The 18,923-nt window shown below is 44.2% G+C and overlaps 1 protein-coding gene across 1 annotated transcript in view; it reads right to left on the bottom strand.

The window, feature by feature from the left end:
• Nucleotides 1-2,944, bottom strand: part of TMEM178B (transmembrane protein 178B) — a 366,471-nt gene extending 363,527 nt beyond the window's left edge. The window contains exon 1 of the mRNA XM_050918892.1: nucleotides 897-2,944. Coding sequence (XP_050774849.1) covers nucleotides 897-1,278 — 382 coding nt within the window. The 5' untranslated portion in view covers nucleotides 1,279-2,944. The remainder of the gene's footprint in view (nucleotides 1-896) is intronic.
• Nucleotides 2,945-18,923: the final 15,979 nt, after the last annotated feature.

The following is an 18,923-nucleotide window of genomic DNA, read 5'->3' as shown; positions in this document are numbered from 1 at the left end:
GGATCAAAGAACCATTCAAGGCAAATTGACCATCATCCTCACCAATTCCTCAGGAAAAATAAAACAAGAACAGCACAATGATGCTTGGCAAACATCTGTGTCTCCTTCTTGGGAGAAAACCATTCCTCTTTAGACCTTTCTCGATGAATCAGTTTTGGCACACTGGACATATTCCAAAATCTGGATTGGAATAAGCAACAAGCAGGTTGTATTCTCTCTCTTGCTCTCTGGCATTTCCTTTTGGTTATTCCCATTTTCAATGTTAGAGGAAGCCTGTGTGTTTAAGGCAAATTGTGTAACTGGGAGCTGATGTTGAAATTTGATGTGGCAATCAGGAATAGCGAAATACACACATGTACAGCCTAGGTAACAAAACAAACAAAACTGGGCTGGGCCACCAGGTTCAAATGAAGACTTTTCTAATCTGCGAATTATTAATATTATTTACTGCTCCAGGCAGGGTGCTCAGAGGGCAGCCTTATGAAAACCTCCGACAGACAGACAGACTATCCTCCCTGCAAATATCTAATCATGCCATTCTAGACTCCCTCCCCTTCAAGTCTCAGTAAGGAGAATTGGACACCTTGTACCAAACGGTTAAGCAATGGTTTGTGAGATTACACACTTCAGAACCTTACACTGCAGAACCCCCATTGCAAGGAAGGTACCTGGCTGGGAATGTTTGCTCTGCTACGTTAGATAGTAGGGCGCTGTCAGCATAGGTGCTGGAACTAGGGGTGCTGCCGTACCCACTGGCTTGAAGTGGTTTCTACACATGGTTTAGAGTTTGGTTCAATGGCTCTGGGCACCCGCTCTACACAAATTATTCCAGCGCCCCTGTCAGGCGCTGTAACTCAGCCCAGTTCAGCTCATTCATTTTGCAAAGCGGCCCTTACCTTTGGCAATCAGCTCCTCCAGCTCTTGGTCGAAGCCCAGCCTGTGGCATTTCCTCCATAGCCCCATGTTGGTTGAGTTGTACTGTCTGTTGCACTCATCGGCGGCGCTCATAGCAAAGAGCTGCCTCCTGTTCCTTGCCAAGAGGAGTTTCCCTTCCCAGCGGTCCAACCTAGATCTGCTGGCCCTCAGAGGCAGGTTGTTGTTGGAGTTGTAAATGAAGCCAGGGTCGTTTCTCCGGGTGGTGAAGCTTTTGCACCTCTCTCTGTGCTTCCTGGCGTCCGTTTCATACCAGTGGTCGGAGCAGATCGCCACTGCCAGCATGCCCAGGGCACACAAAGCTAGAGAGAGGCCAGCATAGAGCAGTAACCTTCCCGCAGCCATACCTCAGCTTCACAGCAACACCATGGACATCTTCACAACAGGCAAAGCCCTTCCACGCGATACCCCGCGGAAACCTCCAGGAGCAGCTGCTGGGAGTCACTTGACAGCGTGTCTGCCTTCAACGTCAACAACTCGGGCGGGTTCGCATCCAAGCCGCCGGAGCCTGGAAAAGCTCTACGAAGTTCTGGCCTGGAGCCAATCCTGGAGACTCACCCGCTTCTCTTATGGCTCCACTCTTCCAGCGCAGAGCATGCCAAGTGCAGACCTGGCGAGGAAATCTGAGCCTCCCACTTAAAAACGGAGGCGTGCCTGTACAGAGGTGTGTGCCCCCGGCTGCTTGGGCATGGAAGGGGGCTGTGGGTCAGGGCAAGTGTCCTGAATCTCCCCTCGCAGTGTCCTGAAGGCTCTGGCCGTAAGATCGGTCCCCCAAGCTCTTTCGATCTGGCCAGCTGAGGAAGACAGAAGGGTCCCTTTAATACCAGCGTGTGACCTGCAACATCCCAAGAGCACAGCGCTGGAGAGGAAAGTTCAAAGGCTGGAAATCTTCGGATGTCAAGCAGCAGCCACGGCTCTCCTGATTGCAAGAATCAATGACTTGCCTTTTCTTTGTCAGGAGCCCGACAAGCGCATCAGCTGGTTGGCTGGATGATTAGGGTCGGGAAGGGGAGGTGGGGAAGAAATGTGTTGTTTTAATTTCAATCTCTGGTCGGGGGTGGGGGTCCCGCCACCCCTAATTAGGGATCCACGTTCGCAGGCGTCTTTTCATTAGCAGCCTCCATGTAGGTGTGCAGCCAGTGACATCTTTGTTTCAAAACCACCTCCGCCTATGTCCCAGCCTTGCCATTCACTAGGTTTGTTTTGTTGTCGGTGGTTCTGTCATCAAGGCAACGTAATGGATCGGTTTCTTCCCTTGACTGGCTGAAGCTGGAGAGCAGCGACTTACCCACCGCACCGGGTTCTGCTCTCTCATCCACAGTAACGCAGCAGCCGCGCCGGTGCCCCGGACTCAGCGTGAGGCGGCTGGAGATGGGGGTTGGAAGAGATGCAGGATTCAGCACCATGGACCGTGCCAGCTTCCTTCAGGGAGCAATGAAAGCAGTCCTACACACCAGCCTTTTTTCTCTCCGCGATCCCCTCCTGTTGTTGCAAAAAGTCCTTTTTCACCGGGGCTTCAATTCTTTGGGCAAGGTTTTCCTAATACACAGACACGTTCCCCATCTGCAAAATGAAGGCAGCCAGCCAGGGCTAGGGCTGATTAAAAAGATGGTAAGGGAAAAACAACCAACCTAAGATGGGGGGAAGGAAAACAACCTCTAACAGTTGTCAACAGCTTTCGGTCTGCACCATTTCTCTGACATATGGCCTGATCTCCACACGGGAGCCAAGATCACTGGCTCAGCAGCTTCCTGCGATTCCTATCCCCAGCCTCAGCAGTTGTATATTCAGACATTTTTTTTTGCTTAAATTTCTATTCCCTTCTTTTCTAACGGGAATAACTCACCCTTTCGCCGAGATCGGGAGCAACAGAAGGCGAGCTGGAGTCCACGAGCTTTAGAAATCTCATTTCACCGTTTTCAACCCAAATAAGAGCGAAGCCAACCTTCTGTACACCTGGGAATCATTCCTTGTTCAAACACTGAGCCCTGCAGCCTTGACTAAAGCCTACAGACAGAGAATACAGAGCACTGAGCCAAAAGCTAGTGATGTCACCCATGCAACGTGAGACTCATTTCTTATTTCTCTAGCCTCCTTAAAGATAAACTGCACCACTTCATAGACAGGAAACGTCTAAGTCTTGCTCTGTTAAAGGGGAGGAAAGGTAAAATCTGGATCTACCTGCACCCCGCTGGAGCCTGCTGTTTTTTAACCAGAAGCCCTCCAATGGTGCTACCAAAATACAAAAGTGTAGCCGTGTCTTACTGAACCAACAAAATCAAGCCCCCAAACATATCCTATGGCACATGAGCTCGCCAAAAACCTGGACCCAGCACCTGGATTCTACTGGCTCCAGACAAATTTTGGCCCCAGTCCCAGTTATAATGTTGAAATAGAAAACAAGTTCAGTGGTTCCTACTACATCAAAAAAAATCTGGACCCTGACACATCCTGGAGCAAGCACACCACAAAATCCCAAACCTGGCACATGGATTCAGGGGCATTGGAACAATTTGTATAGTGGAGGTGCTGAAAGCCATTGAAGCAAACTGTAAACCCTGGATATGATGGAAACCACTTCAAGCCAGAGGGTGCAGTAGCACCCCCAGTTCTAGCACCTATGCATGGATCCATCCAATTTTATGCCCCCGAATAGAAAACAAGTACAGGCACACCTGCCTCAGAAAATCCAGATCACAATGCACCCCAAAGCAGAAGTATTGCAAAATTATGGATCCATATGGATCCTTGCAACTTTTGGCCCCAATACCCAAATTGTACACTCCGAAGAGACAGAAAGTGCAACCTTTCCCACTTTACTGGAATAATTGAGATTCTGCTGCATCATGGCCCCAGCAGCACTGGAAAACATAAATCTGGTGCCTGGATCCTGCCAATTTTTACTGTCTAAATAGCAAAAGAAATATAGCAGTTCCTGGTGCACCAAAATAATACAGATCCTGTTGCAAAGTGATGCAGCTGCATCACAAAAATGTTGATCGAGCATCTGAATCCAGCTCCATCTTACCAAATTTGTCCTTAAGCCAAAACAAATTGTAGCAGCAAAAGAGACAAGTGTAGCATCTCCTGTTTAACCAGAAAACTCCAGATTCCAGTCCACTGTGACTTTCAAAGCAGCCTAGTGGATTTAGATACAAAGCTTACATTAAAATTAATAAAATATATGTTTAAATCACATGGGGTGTTTGGGAAATCACAATGGAAAGATGGTAATCTAAACCTACCTCTAATGTGATCATCCACATCTAGTAGACCAGTTCCATTGCCAAATTTCAATGTTATGGTATGACTGGTTGTTGGCTGGTATCTAGAAGGATCCAGATGTCAGATTAAGTTTGTTGTGGTTTCAGTGAAATGACACATTGGATAAATATTAATCAGATGTAGAAATATATCTCCCTTCATTGTTTATCTATAATGTAAAACTTGGAGTATCTAGGTGAAAAATGGGCTAGATCATGCAGGATCCACATCCATATTTGGATTTTTCAAGTGATCATGTTCCAAGATATATCAAGGTGTAACAGTCTGGTAAAATATGTAGGACAAAATTGTGTGTAAAGTTATAAGATTCCACTGTATGATATTACTAAAACATATTTCAAATCTGGGGAGCAGTCACAAACCAGTTCCTCAGAGACAAAAGGCTAGCCAATGCCTCAGCTAGATGTCAGCAAAATCAAATGAACCATCACCTGGTTAAGTGGCCATTCTTTTTCACGAAAGTGGATGTGGGCAAAAATTACATGTTGGCAAAGAAACAGCTGGGGGTTCCTGTCTTTGTCTCCTAAAGTTCAAATGGAGATGATTCTCAAAGACAAGAAATAACTATAAGAAGAGAGATCAGATGCCCCAAATTATCTCTCCCTTTCTCTCTACTCACAGCATTGACAACACTTGAAGAACAAAGGAAGCAGCATTGGTCTGGGAGAAGTATCCTGACCTAAAGAAGTCATGCAATAAAACTGCTAAGACATGTGGTGAAAGAGACTTTTTCTTTGAATCTATTTAGCTTGTTAAGTTAGGAATTAGTTGCAATTTACTCTTTTTTTGTAACCAGTTCTGACTCTTATGCCTCATTACTTGTAGTCACTTAACATTTATCTTTCTGTAGTTAATAAATTTGTTTTATTGTTTTATCTAAACCACTGTATTTGGATTCAAGCATTTCGGGAGCTCCATTTGGGAAAACTGGACTTCTGCATATTATTTTATTAATAACATGACAGACTTCATATGAACTTGTATTTTCCAGGAGAGAGCTGGGCAGTACAAGACATAAATTTCTGGGGGTAAGTCTGGGACTGGGAATTTGTTGGTGTTGTAGAATAATTCAAGGGTGGTTGGTCATAGCACTCATACAATACAACTGCAAGGTACTTGGGGTTCTGGAGGATGGTGCCCCAAGCTGGAGAATTGAGGGGACACAGCTGACCATCAGTTCAGATTTCACCCAGGGTAATGTCACACAGGGATACAATTTTCATAATGGATTAGGAGCAGCTGCACTTTTAGTCTTCACATAGACAGTAGAGGTTAGGGGGTTGTGGACAAACATTTGCTGGATCCAGAATGATTCAGATGTCAGCTATGTCTTTCTAGGTTGCTTTTGCATGCGGAAGTGTAAAAACCTGGAATTCACTGGTCAAAAAAGAGGGGCAACATGTGTTGTCTATTTTGATTGAACAATGTGTTGGCATGAGGACACAAATAATAGGTGATGGGTGTTAGACAAGTGTCTTTTACAATATTATTGAGCAGCAATACATAGGTGTCTGGATTTTTACAGTGAAGTTAGAGCAGCTATGCTCCTGCTGCTGGTAGAATTTTTGGGTTTGGGCTAAAACAATCAACCTAGCAGAAGCCAAGTCCTAAATGTATGTTTTATGGTGCTGTTGCACAACTTTGAAACTAGGTGAGATGAGGTGTTCACCCCCCACAAGGTAGAGCAGATTAAATTAGGTTAATTAACCTGACCAGCTCCACCTGGGGGAGAGTCAGGGCTCGAATGAGTCAGCTCAACTGAGAACAGTGGGGCTGCCATAAAGCCAGGAAGTTGGCAGCAGAAAGGGGCTGCAGTGAAAGTAACCTGCAGTCTCTTCCTAGAAGGGAGGTGGGGCTATGGAGTTAAGTGGGCTGTCCTGGGAGGAAGGAATTTGAGTTGGTAAGCCTGGAGAGGGGAGTCAGAAGCTGTAGGAAGGATTCCAGGGAAAGAGCAACAGGGTCTGAGAGCAGACTGCAGTTGCTAGATGTAGGGTCCTTGGAATAGAGAATGCATTTGCAATCCTATTCCAGCCACTGGGAAAGTGGCACAGACTTGGCAGTGGAACAAAATGGATCCAGGTAGTCATCCCAATGGATGACTACCTGGGATAGTCATCCATTGGGACTTTGATATCCTGAAAGGGCAGAACTGTAGTGACCTGGCTGGAGAGCCTAGTCACAAAGGAGTACCTCAAGTCCTGGGGGAGGGGGCATGGTGTGAGGAAAGGGGCATTGGAACAGACAGAGGGAGGTGCCCTAGAGGTGAATGGACTCTGTGACACAAGGTCTCGATTTTGTGGTGTATTGGAAGCTATTTTTTGTCTATTGAGACTGTGGAATTGTGGGGGGATCAGGGATAAAAATCCATTGTATGGTTACTAGATCTGTTTTTTTTTCCCCAGTGATATGGAGCCAAGATGCATCAGGGGCCACAGGAATAATCTAAGATAGAAACGTCTACACGTGTTTTCTATTTAGACATTAGAATTTGGGGCAAGGGGCCAAACTTTGGCAGAGCTCAGCAAGATCCCTGTGCCAGATTTTGGTTTTTGTGATAATCTTACTCTTGGTAGCATCAGGGGCTGGATTTTTTTTTTCAGTTGGAGAGGCTAGATTTGCTCTTTATTTTGATCACCTACAGTCTGGGGACTTGAAGCCAAAAATTAGCAGGATCCACTTAGATCCAGGTTTCAATTGTTTCCTTTCAAAGGCAAACCTCTGGCACGCTATGTGCAGTTTTTCTGCTTGTATTTGTAGCACTGTCAGACAGCAATCTACAACCTTCCGCAAATCACTTTCAGTATATAAATGTTCAAGAAAGTGTAGGGTTTCAGATTAACTACAATTTAACTCTTAGAATTAAGGTTTTTTTCCCATTGTCTCATTGGTAGATTACTTTTCTTTGACTCCTCGCAAGATTATTATAGGCAGCCCCCATTTCAGCATAAACAGATCATTATTAAATTCTCTCACTCCCATCCTGCCTCCACCTCACCAAGGGAAAAACAATCATTGTGGATACTCTGATGAATGTAAGATGGGAGAACGAACTTAAAGAAGTATAGAAGACCACACAGACTCTTTTGGGTCCTATATACAAATGTTTCTCTATAGTTAATTAGGGGTGCCTCAGGGAGGGGGATTGATACAATGACTTGAAATCAGTTTGGATATAAAGATGTAATTTGAGGAAATTATTAAAATGAAAGTTGAGGGATTTGTTTGTGTAGATTACAATATCTATGAAAGAATGACAAGATAAGGCACTGGTGCACTAAAAACCATGTCTGAAGGAACAGTCCAAAGATTCCATTCAGAACAAATTCGTTGTGACAAGTTGCCTGTATTACTGGTTAGACCTCACCACAGATGTTATCTTACAGATAAAGACAGTCCATTCTCCCTCCCCTTTCAGTTCTCCTTAGCATCCTTTAGCCACAGCAGCCTAATGCCTTTCAAGAAAATGTCAGTTACAGAGAGGCCCTCCTGAGGTGCATTCAGGCATTTTGGGGTCAGGGTGGGGGAAGGGCAGGGTTGCTTGGAGAATCAATTGCAATTTGCTTTTCTTCATATTTTAAAATCAAAATGACCTCCACCATATTTTTTCCTCATCTTCCTTCTCTCTTTTTTTAAGAAAGAGAGTTCAGTGCCATCTAGTGGGAGAGGGGATTAAACTGCTCAATACATGTTCCTGTTCACAGGGATCTGTGCTAACTCAATTTAGTATTTCCCTTCTCTCTTTGGCAATTCTTTGTGCTACTAGCCTGGGCAGCATGTATAATAGGCTGGGGAAAGCAGTGCCTCCCCAAACAGCCCTGTGTGGCCCCACCCCCGCTCCACCCCGAGGCCCCTCCTACTGCCAGTTGGCCCCCGTCCAGGCAGGCTGCTCCTCTTTCCATAAGGGAAGGCTGCTGGAGCTAGGGCTAAGGCAGTTGGCACTTGGGTGGCTAGGGCTGCACTGCCTGCCTGGTTCTCGGAGCAGGGGGAGGCTGCATGCCCCCCACCCAGTGCTCTGGGGCATGGTGGGAGGGCTGCAGGCGACCCGCCTGGCATTCTGTGGCTTGGGAGAGGCCCAGGCAACCCAAGGCTGTGTGGGGCTGGCAGCTGGGTGGAGGTCTGGGTTGGGGAGGTGGAAGGGGCAGGCCCTCAGGCTGAAGGGGTGGGCCGGGCTAGGGGCTAGACTCCCCAAGCCCACAGTTCACCCACTGCCCATGAGTTTTTGGGTGTACAAGCAATACAAGATCTAGCACAGATTCTATAAGAGGGAATCTAGAATAGAGAGGAGAAGGATGGTTTGGGGGTCAAGCTACTCAACAGAGACTCAAGAGATGTGGATTCAGTTCTTAACTCTGTCACAGACTTGCTGTGCATCAGACAGCAAATCACTGAGTCCTTCAGTTCCCTGCCCTTTCTCTGTTTTGTCTATTTACATTGTAAATTCTTTGAGGCAGGGACTGTCTCCTACTTTAAGTTTGTACAGTGCCTAACACAGGAGTTCTCTGTGGGCATTGTGGCCTGTAAGTCGGACACAAACAGGAGTAGGGGGTTGTTGCCACTCTGTTCCTCCCATGTTAATAAGATTGGAATATGGGCTAGATCCCAGCTAGTTGGAAGTTAGTCACCATAGTGAAAAGGGCTGTACTGTATGGAAAAAGTTGAGAACTTCTGGCCTGCCGCAATGGGACTCCAGTCTTGGTTGGAGCCTCTCTAGACACTGCTGTAATATAAATAATTAGTTCTTGAGCCTCTTCATTCAACCACAAATTTTATCCATTCTTTTTCTACATGATCTCCCATCTCGTAATCGTTTACAGCCCTGTCTCACATTCTTTTACTAAATTTCAGTCAAAAACCCCAACTGCTGTTACAAATTACATCCTAGTTTCAATTTAGTGATTTGGCTCCTATGTGTCAAAAATAAACACAGATAATTTTTAAAAAATATATTCATATATAATTTGTGCTTTTTATGGAAATGCTCATGAATTCTATGTTCCCTAATGTAGTCCAAATTATTACTATTGCACATTGTCCAATATTAATTCTTTTCAGTGCTACATATGCAATAATGAATCTGGGGGCAAAGTCTCTTAGGAGACCAAAAGCTCCCATTCTACAAATTACATAGTAAGACAGCTCACATATATATTCTCGACACAATATAGTGGTAATTTTATACAGTGTAATAGAGTAAAAGCTGTGCTATCTGGCATTTTATCAACCACAAAGCTCTATTAACCAGCATTTCTGATATCTCCCAACACAAATCTTCAGTCTAGTAACCAGCACTAGTATACTGCCTAGGAGGTTATGCGATTAAACATTCTGCACTCTACTTTTATGCAAAAGAGGCAGAAGACAAGTAAGCAAGCTGATATCAGGGATTTATTCAAAAAAGCAGCTTCCAGAGTGTGTCATAGGGTCATTACAGATTCAGCCCAATCTCCTACACCTACATCTACAATGATAATTGATGTTGATAATGATGACCCTGAGACACTGCAAGATCCTGAAGTGCCTTCTGAATCATCAAAGATTAAATTATGTTCAATACAATTTTAGTGTTAAGTGTATTTTAAGTGATCTGTGTGTATGCCATGCACTGCCCATAGCTATGTGTAGTGTTATAAGATAACATACTGTATAGAAAACTTCACCTGTATCCACCTAAGTGCTTCAACAAACCCCAGCCACCCTGCAGTGCAGTGCTACTACTGGATTGCTGAGTACTTGTGTACTATTTTATACTTTATTCATTTGATTGTATTCTTATTCTTTGAAAATTGGTATTCCATTGGTAAGTATAACTCATAATTAACCGAAATTTTTGACTAACCAGCACCCCACCTCCCCCATCCCCCCAACATGCTGGATTACAAAGCTATTACTGTAGATCAAATTTTGCTCCAGTAAACTCACCTAATCCAGATAAATTCTACTAATGGCAAAGAAATTCAGCTTTTCACCAATGTAGACGAGCAAAATTTGACTGGTGTTCCCAGGTGATAGCTATATCATATTATTGCACAAATTAGAAACCTATCAATACACACACACACTGTTTCTCTACATCGGTAGATATATTATATAAAAAAAAAACCTGTGTTAAGGGTTGCAAAATGAAACACCCAAATTAGGAAATGCCAGAATTAAGGCTACCTGTGCTATAGTAATTTACCCCTCATATGTGTGTCTGCACATTATGATAGCTTTTAACTACATGATTTTTTTCTACAGGACTCTTGCCTTTTTCAATGAACAGGATAGATGGCACTCACTTAATGAACAGCTATTCACCATTTCTTTTTATCTTCATCATTCATTGTGTGGTCCTATGCATTATTCAATGCACTGGCAAAACCCAGCACTGAATACAGAATTATTTATTTCCTCATGGGCTTTTCTATGGTCCTGTCAGCGTAGTGTCTTAAATTTATTAATGTTTGTAAAGAACTAACTTCAACACCCATATGTTATGGCTGAGGAGGTACTATCCCCATTTTACACAGTCAGAATTAAGGCACAGAGATTAAAGCCAAAATTCTCAAGTGCCAAACATATTCTGAGTATTAAGTTTGAGAAGTCTAGGGCCACATTTTTCAGAGTAAAAGCAGCAAAGAATCCTGTGGCACCTTATAGACTAACAGACGTTTTGGAGCATGAGCTTTCGTGGGTGAATACTCACTTCGTTGGAAGCATGTAGTGGAAATTTCCAGGGGCAGGTATATATATGCAAGCAAGAAGCAAGCTAGAGATGACGAGGTTAGTTCAATCAGGGAGGATGAGGCCCTGTTCTAGCAGCTGAGGTGTGAAAACCAAGGGAGGAGAAACTGGTTTTGTAGTTGGCAAGCCATTCACAGTCTTTGTTTAATCCTGAGCCGATGGTGTCAAATTTGCAGATAAACTGAAACTTAGCAGTTTCTCTTTGAAGTCTGGTCCTGAAGTTTTTTTGCTGCAGGATGGCCACCTTAAGATCTGCTATTGTGTGGCCAGGGAGGTTGAAGTGTTCTCCTACAGGTTTTTGTATATTGCCATTCCTAATATCTGATTTGTGTCCATTTATTCTTTTCTGTAGAGACTGTCCAGTTTGGCCGATGTACATAGCAGAGGGGCATTGCTGGCATATGATGGCGTATATTACATTAGTGGACGTGCAGGTGAATGAACCGGTGATGGTGTGGCTGATCTGGTTAGGTCCTGTGATGGTGTTGCTGGTGTAGATATGTGGGCAGAGTTGGCATCGAGGTTTGTTGCATGGATTGGTTCCTGAGTTAGAGTACAGTACTAGCAATTTATATTTTCAGAGCACAGTTTTCATTGACCTCAGTTGCTGTTGTGAGTGCTCAGCACTTCTGCAAATGAGACGCCATGTGTCTCAAGTGGGATGCCTAGAAAATGAGGAACACACAGAGGCCACCTATGAAAATGTTGGTTCACGTGACTTGCCCAGCCTCTCACAGGAACTCTGTGGCAGAGGCAGGGATAGAAACCAGTTCTCCAGGGCAGCATTCAATTTGTCTTAACCATGCAACTATCCTTTTTCTTCCTGCAGTTCTCTGCCACATTCCCTACACACCTTCTAACTTCAGCAACCAATGAATCAGGCTCCTACAGACAACAGCAAGTATGGTGAAAAGGGATTCCTACTCTTAAAGTATCTGGGGGTAGCCATGTTAGTCTGTATCCACAAAAACAACGAGGAGTCCAGTGGCACCTCTTAAAGCTGGGCCTAACACATAGCTATTAAAGCCTGTTAGTAACTCCCGCTGAATAATTCATACCTTGCTGTAGCGCGTCAATATTTGGTTAATATATGTGGTCTTATACTTAAGGTGCATCTCTACTACTGTTAGTCTGCATCTGGTGAAAGGTCATTCTGTACCTCCCCATGGATGAGTGATTGTTACTGATGGCTACCATGACACTATTTTTTTTTCCTAAGGGACCCTTGGTCACAGATCATATCAATGATATTTCTTGCATTAGTTCACAGAAATATGGAGCCATAGTCTGAGCTTAACATTTTCACCTAGGCATAAGTGTATCACATCTGCATCATGCCTATGCCAGCTCCAAGCTGCCAATTCAATTTGCTGCTTCTGTTGGTGTGCCGAGAGTCACTGTGGGTCCCAGGAAGAGGGGTGCAGGGCCGGACTCCCCCACACTCCGTGACAGTTGGCAAACAAAAGAAAGACAAGGTTTTTGTTGTTTGTTTTTAAATGTAATTCACAGAAGATCATGGAAAAATCACATGAGGGATTGGAAGAAAAGCCAGTTAACAAAACCAAAAACTAGCACTTGGCCAGAAAAGTATGTTCTCTGAAAAGTTCCTTAATTTTGAAGCATGACTTAGAAGAGAAGCCTTGATCCTGTAGCCTGATCAATTATTACAATTATAAAATTTATAGAGGTGCAACAGGTTCTTGTCTTGAATAACTGATTCTTTTTCAGGTGGCTATCTAATTAATTCTGAAGATGAAATTGATGAAGCATACACAGATGTTATGAGCTTTATTTAATACAAATAATTGAAATCATCGGAAAAATCAATATACATATGTATAAGAATAAGATGTACACTAAAGTGGTTTCCTGCATTGTTCATACTTAGTTTTTCAATGTGCATACTTATTTTCCTTTCATCTTTGTTTCTAAGGATCTCCATAAAGTTGTAAGTGGAGATCACAGGAAGGCACTGGGTCAGGCTTCTCCTGTTGCCCCAACAATAGGTTGCATAACTAAATCTTTTATGACAGGTTTCAGAGTTGCAGCCATGTTAGTCTGTATCTGCAAAAAGAACAGGAGTACTTGTGGCACCTTAGAGACTAACAAATTTATTTGAGCATAAGCTTTTGTGGGCTACAGCCCACTTCATCAGATGCATAGAATGGAACATATACACCTCTACCTCGATATAATGCTGTCCTTGGGAGCCAAAAAAATCTTACCGTGTTATAGGTGAAACCATGTTATATCATACTTGCTTTGATCCACCAGAGTGCGCAGCCCTGCCCCGCCGGAGCAATGCTTTACCGCGTTATATCCGGATTTCTGTTATATCAGGTCACGTTATATTGAGGTAGGGGTGTAGTAAGAAGATATATATACATACAGAGAACACGAAAAAGTGGAAGTAGCCATACCAACTGTAAGAGGCTGATTAATTAAGATGAGCTATTATCAGCAGCAGAAAAAAAGCTTTTGTGGTGATAATCAAGATGGCCCATTTTAGACAGTTGACAAGAAGGTGTGAGGATACTTAACATGGGGAAATAGATTCAATACGTATAATGACCCAGCCACTCCCAGTCTCTACTTAAATCTTTTATACACCTCTTCTTATTTCATCCATGCATGTCCGGGACCATATATGATAAGGTTTCAGCCCCTGCCCATGTGTGTTATTCCAGCTAACCATAGTTAAACTTTCGACCACTGGTGCAACCCATTTGTGTTAATGTATCAATAGTTTTGATATGTGAATGCAGTTAGCTGCATGGCTATCTTATTGCAAAGGTACCCAAAGGTGCAATTGTATGTTCATTTGTAGTTTACCTATTTATCACATAGTGCATTTCTAAACTATCACAAGATACATTTCGCTAACACAGAATACTCATGTTAGCTTATGCGACTGCAAACAACTTTTGGACCTCGCTAAGCCCTCAGTACTAAAAACCTATAGCCAAGCCTATTTTTAAAACATATATTTGGATTTTTCTAGTTCCTGTTACAGCTTCAATAATGTGTATTATTATTTCTCTAAGGATGTTAGCAAATAGATTATATTTTACCCAAAAACATATGCCCTCCAAGGTCAGTTTGGGGCCACCAGGCAACAATCTTCGTGTATCTTTGTTGGCAGTGGAGTCCCAGCTGAGCAGGTTCTTTCAATAGTGAAAGCAATTTCTATAAGAGCAGGTGACATCTAGGATTTAAAGCATTCTATTTAGAAACAAGTCTGCTGCTATCTCCTATACTTCCGTATTTTGCTCCTGTTTCTTTATTATAAAGGTATTTGCATAAAAATGCACTCTTTGGCTCTTCAGAGTTCATCTATTCCTGCAACTTTTTTCCCCCACATGAAGTGTTTGTGATATCACAATTGGTTGCTGTGGAAATGATTAGATCACAAAGAGAGGATTATAATTTTAGGTAGTGAATATGCAGCAGGAAGAGATGAAGTCTCATGCAAAGAAACCTAGTTTCTATACAATTGTCATTGGTTCCTTCTCTTTCTCTCATTCTGTATCATTACTAAGGAAAGAAAATATGTATTTCTACAGAATTGCTACGTAGGATGGCTTTCCAAGTGCTGTCAGCAGCTCTACTTCCTAAAACAACAATGAACTGAGATCACAACAGTGGTTAGTTTCTTAGGCCTGGTCTACACTACGCGTTTATACCAATTTTAGCAGCGTTAAACCGATTTAACGCTGCACCCGTCCACACAACGAGGCCCTTTATATCGATATAAAGGGCTCTTTAAACCGGTTTCTGTACTCCTCCCCGACGAGAGGAGTAGCGCTGAAATTGGTATTACCATATCGGATTAGGGTTAGTGAGGCCGCAAATCGACAGTATTGGCCTCCGGGTGGTATCCCACAGTGCACCACTGTGACCGCTCTGGAAAGCAATCTGAACTCGGATGCAGTGGCCAGGTAGACAGGAAAATCCCAGCGAACTTTCGAATTGCATTTCCTGTTTGCCCAGGGTGGAGCTCTGATCAGCACGGGTGGCGATGCAGTCCCAAATCCAAAAAGAGCTCCAGCATGGATCGTACGGGAGATACTGGATCTGATCGCTGTATGGGGAGACAAATCTGTTCTATCAGAGCTCCGTTACAGAAGACGAAATGCCAAAGCATTTGAAAAAAATCTCCAGGCTATGATACAGACTCCACAGCACAGTGCTGTGTGACAAGCATAACGGAAAGCCAAAGAATCAAATGGACACTCATGGAGGAAGGGAGGAGGGACTGAGGACTCCAGCTATCCCACAGTCCCTGCAGTCTCCGAAAAGCATTTGCATTCTTGGCTGAGCTCCCAATGCCTGTAGGGTCAAACACATTGTCCGGGGTGGTTCAGGGTATATCTCGTCAATTTACTCCCCCTTCCCCCCCCGGAAAAGAAAAGGGAAAAAAAATAGTTTCTTGACTTTTTTCAATGTCACTGTATGTCTACTGCATGCTGCTGGTAGACATGGTGCTGGGGCAATGAACAGCAGCATCCTCTCCCCTCCCTTCCCCAGTGGCAGACGGTACAGTGCAGTAGGACTGGTAGCTGTCCTCGTCATCAACCCATGAGTGCTCCTGGCTGGCCTCGGTGAGGTCGGCCGGGGGCGCCTGGGTAAAAATAGGAATGACTCCCGGTTATTCCCGGCAGATGGTACAGAACGGCTGGTAACTGTCCTCATCATAGCAACTGGAGGCTGAACTCTATCAGCCCCCCCACCCTTCATGTCTAAAGAAAAGATTCTGTACTGCCTGAACTATCATAGCAGCAGGATGCTGCGCTCCTCTCCCCTCCGCCGTTTAATGTCCTGCCTGGACTATCATAGCAGCTGGAGGCTGCCTCCCCCTCATTTTATCTCACTAAAAAGTCAGTGTTTCTTATTCCTGAATTCTTTATTACTTCATCACACAAATGGGGGGACCCTGCAATGGTAGCCCAGAAGGGTTGGGGGAGGAGGGAAGCAACGGGTGGGGTTGTTGCAGGGACACCCCCTAGAATGGCATGCAGCTCATCATTTCTGTGGGATCTGACATGGAGTGGCTGTGCTCTCTGGTTATCTGATACACTGGTTCTCTAGTACACTTTTCCCATATTCTAGGCAGGACTGACTCTATTTTTAGATACAACATAAAGGAGGGAATGACCCAGGGGGGTCACTCCCATTTTTGTCTTTGCACCCCAGGCCGACCTCAGCGAAGGTCATCCAGGAGCACCCATGACAGCAGCAGATGGTACAGAATGACTGATAACCGTCATCTCATCGCCAATTTACAATGGCACAGCAGACGGTACAGAACGACTGGTAACCGTCTCTGCTACCTTGCAAAAGCAAATGAATGCTGCTGTATAGCGCTGCAGTACCGCCTCTGTCAGCGGCATCCAGTACACATACGATGACAGTGACAAAAGACAAAACGGGCTCCATGGTTGCCATGCTATGGCATCTGCCAGTGCAATCCAGGGAAAAAGGGTGCAAAATGATTGTCTGCCGTTGCTTTCACGGAGGAAAGAATGAGTGATGACATTTACCCAGAATCACCCGCGACATTGTTTTTTGCACCATCATGCATTGGGATCTGAAGCCAGAATTCCAATGGGCGGGGGCGACTGCGGGAACTATGGGATAGCTACAGGATAGCTACCCACAGTGCAAAGCTCCAGAAATTGACGCTAGCCTCGGTACATGGATGCTCACCACCGAATTATTGTGCTTTGTGTGGCCGCGTGCATTCGACTTTATACAATCTGTTTTACAAAACCAGTTTATGTAAAATCGGAATAATCCTGTAGTGTAGACATACCTTCTGACACCATAGTTATTTCCCATTGAAAATTGCAATCTGATACATTATAGTTCTAAAGCTGACATGGAAAATGAGGCATTATTATAAACCTATAGCAAGATATCTCTCTCTTAGATTAGCATTTTCCTATGGCACCTTTCAGTCTTTGAAAGTATGGATCACTGGCCACTGGCAGAAGAGAGAATACTGGACTACTGACCCAGTATGGCCATTCTTTCGAGATACCCAAGTGTTTCACAACAACACATTAGATACTCATAGCGCAGTGACTGTGAAAGCAAAATCAGCAGTCACCAGACACTGTGGGGAAATACCTGTTCTCAGTGCCCAGCCTGGATAACTGGGCTAGCTACCGGTGTCTTCCAAGGGAGCTGAGGGAGGAGATCTTCCCCTGCTCTCCACAACCTCCACATCTATCTTGGTCCTACTACAGTAGCCTCTGTACCCCTGCATATGTTGGGTCAATGTTGGAGATTCTGTGCAACAACAGATCAATTGTTACTGTGTTACATCCAAACAGTCACTGCATATGGTTGTGTGGGAACCCTTACGGAGCTGAGTTCTGTACGGATGCTGGATGTGTGCATAACCCCTGGCTGCAGTCTCTAAAAATTCTGTTTCCTCCACCCTCAATGGTGCTGAACTACTACTGCTTCAGGCAGGGCCTTCTACACATGTGGAGGAAGGAGCAGGATTTGGAGCTCCACAACAGTTGACACAGATCTTGGTACTGGGAATCTGTTTTACTGAGAAAACTCCATGTCCTAGTCAACATGCCCTATCCCTGGTTCTCTTTGAAATATTCCAGAGGATCTGCCACAGCAGCTCAAGCCAAAGGTAGGTCAGTTTAATATCTGCTCAGCAGCAGCAATCCTCACCCCACTCCAAATACCACACTGCTGTGTCAGCACTAAAAATAATGAAGCCAAGCCTAGTGTGGGATTGAGCCCAATGCCTTCTGAGTAAGAGGCAAGATGCTGCCAACAGAGCTATACAGACAGCTTTTATAAGTGTCTAAAGGTGCCAGAAGGGGTATTAACTTCTCAGGGGAGTAAATTCTCAGGTAGTCTGTGCTATAAAAAAGAAGAGAAAATTATGTAATTCAGCAGGGAGAAAGTAGAGTTTAATATGCATTTACAAGTCACCCCTGAGATTGCTGATGGCACACTTCTGTTTATCACTCAAATGTGCTGATGAACCCTCTTGGACTTTTTGTTTGAGAAATGGTTATCTTCCTGAGGATTTTATCACTCGAACACTTTTTTTTTAAACAGTTGGTCAAACAGAGTTAGGCGTGGACAGATGTTTTTTTCATTTTGGAAACCCTTGAAAGATACGCTTTCAGATGAGCTCTGCAAAGGATGATGGGATAGGAGCTGTGAGAGCTTTTATCAGCACAGAGCCAGATGTCTCCATTATGTCTTTTTCCTTTCAGTGGATTCTGTCATTTTAATTTTTTCCTTTCTTTTCCAATGCAATATTTTGTTCTTGTCAAAATGACAGGCTTTTGTTGCTGCTACTTTTAAAAAGTTTTGTTGCATATAATATAAAATCCTGATAAAGCAATAAGAATACTCTACATAGGTAAAAGTCCCTTTCATCTGCATACGTCAAAGCATTTTACAAACCTCAATTATGCCTCACCATTTGTAGCCAATAAGGCGGTGCACAGGTGGAAGCAAGAGTTCAGGCTACCAGTTAGAGTTGGGTCCATGATGGGCAGAGTCAGGAAATGAGCCCAGGGTCAGTATCAGAGGGACAGAAGCCAAATGCCAGATGCAGGGGGTAAATCAGAAATGTAAACCAAAGACAGAGCCAGGGATCAGTTCCTGAGAGACAGAAGTTGTATGCCAGAACTGGATGATCAACCAGAGCCATAAGCCAGAGGCAAAGCTGGAGATCTAAGCCAGAAATCTGAAGCCGGCGGGGAGCAGGGACTGGAACAAAGGCTGGAACAATGCAGGAGCAAGGACTGGAACAAGGGCAAGCACAGCTGAAGACATGGTACACATTGAGCAGCTGCTGATCTGCTATGGGGGCCAGGCTTATCAGCTGGGCTGCTAAACCAGCATCCAATCAGGGGCTGTGGCCACTCTGTCAGTTCCAAAGCAGTGCAACTGGACTCATGGGTTACCTAGAGGCAAAGTTAATCAGGAAGCAGGCCAGA

The sequence above is a fragment of the Gopherus flavomarginatus genome, chromosome 1 (assembly GCF_025201925.1).
Source record: "Gopherus flavomarginatus isolate rGopFla2 chromosome 1, rGopFla2.mat.asm, whole genome shotgun sequence".
In the NCBI taxonomy this organism is placed as follows: domain Eukaryota; kingdom Metazoa; phylum Chordata; order Testudines; family Testudinidae; genus Gopherus; species Gopherus flavomarginatus.
This window is presented reverse-complemented; position numbering and strand designations above follow the sequence as displayed.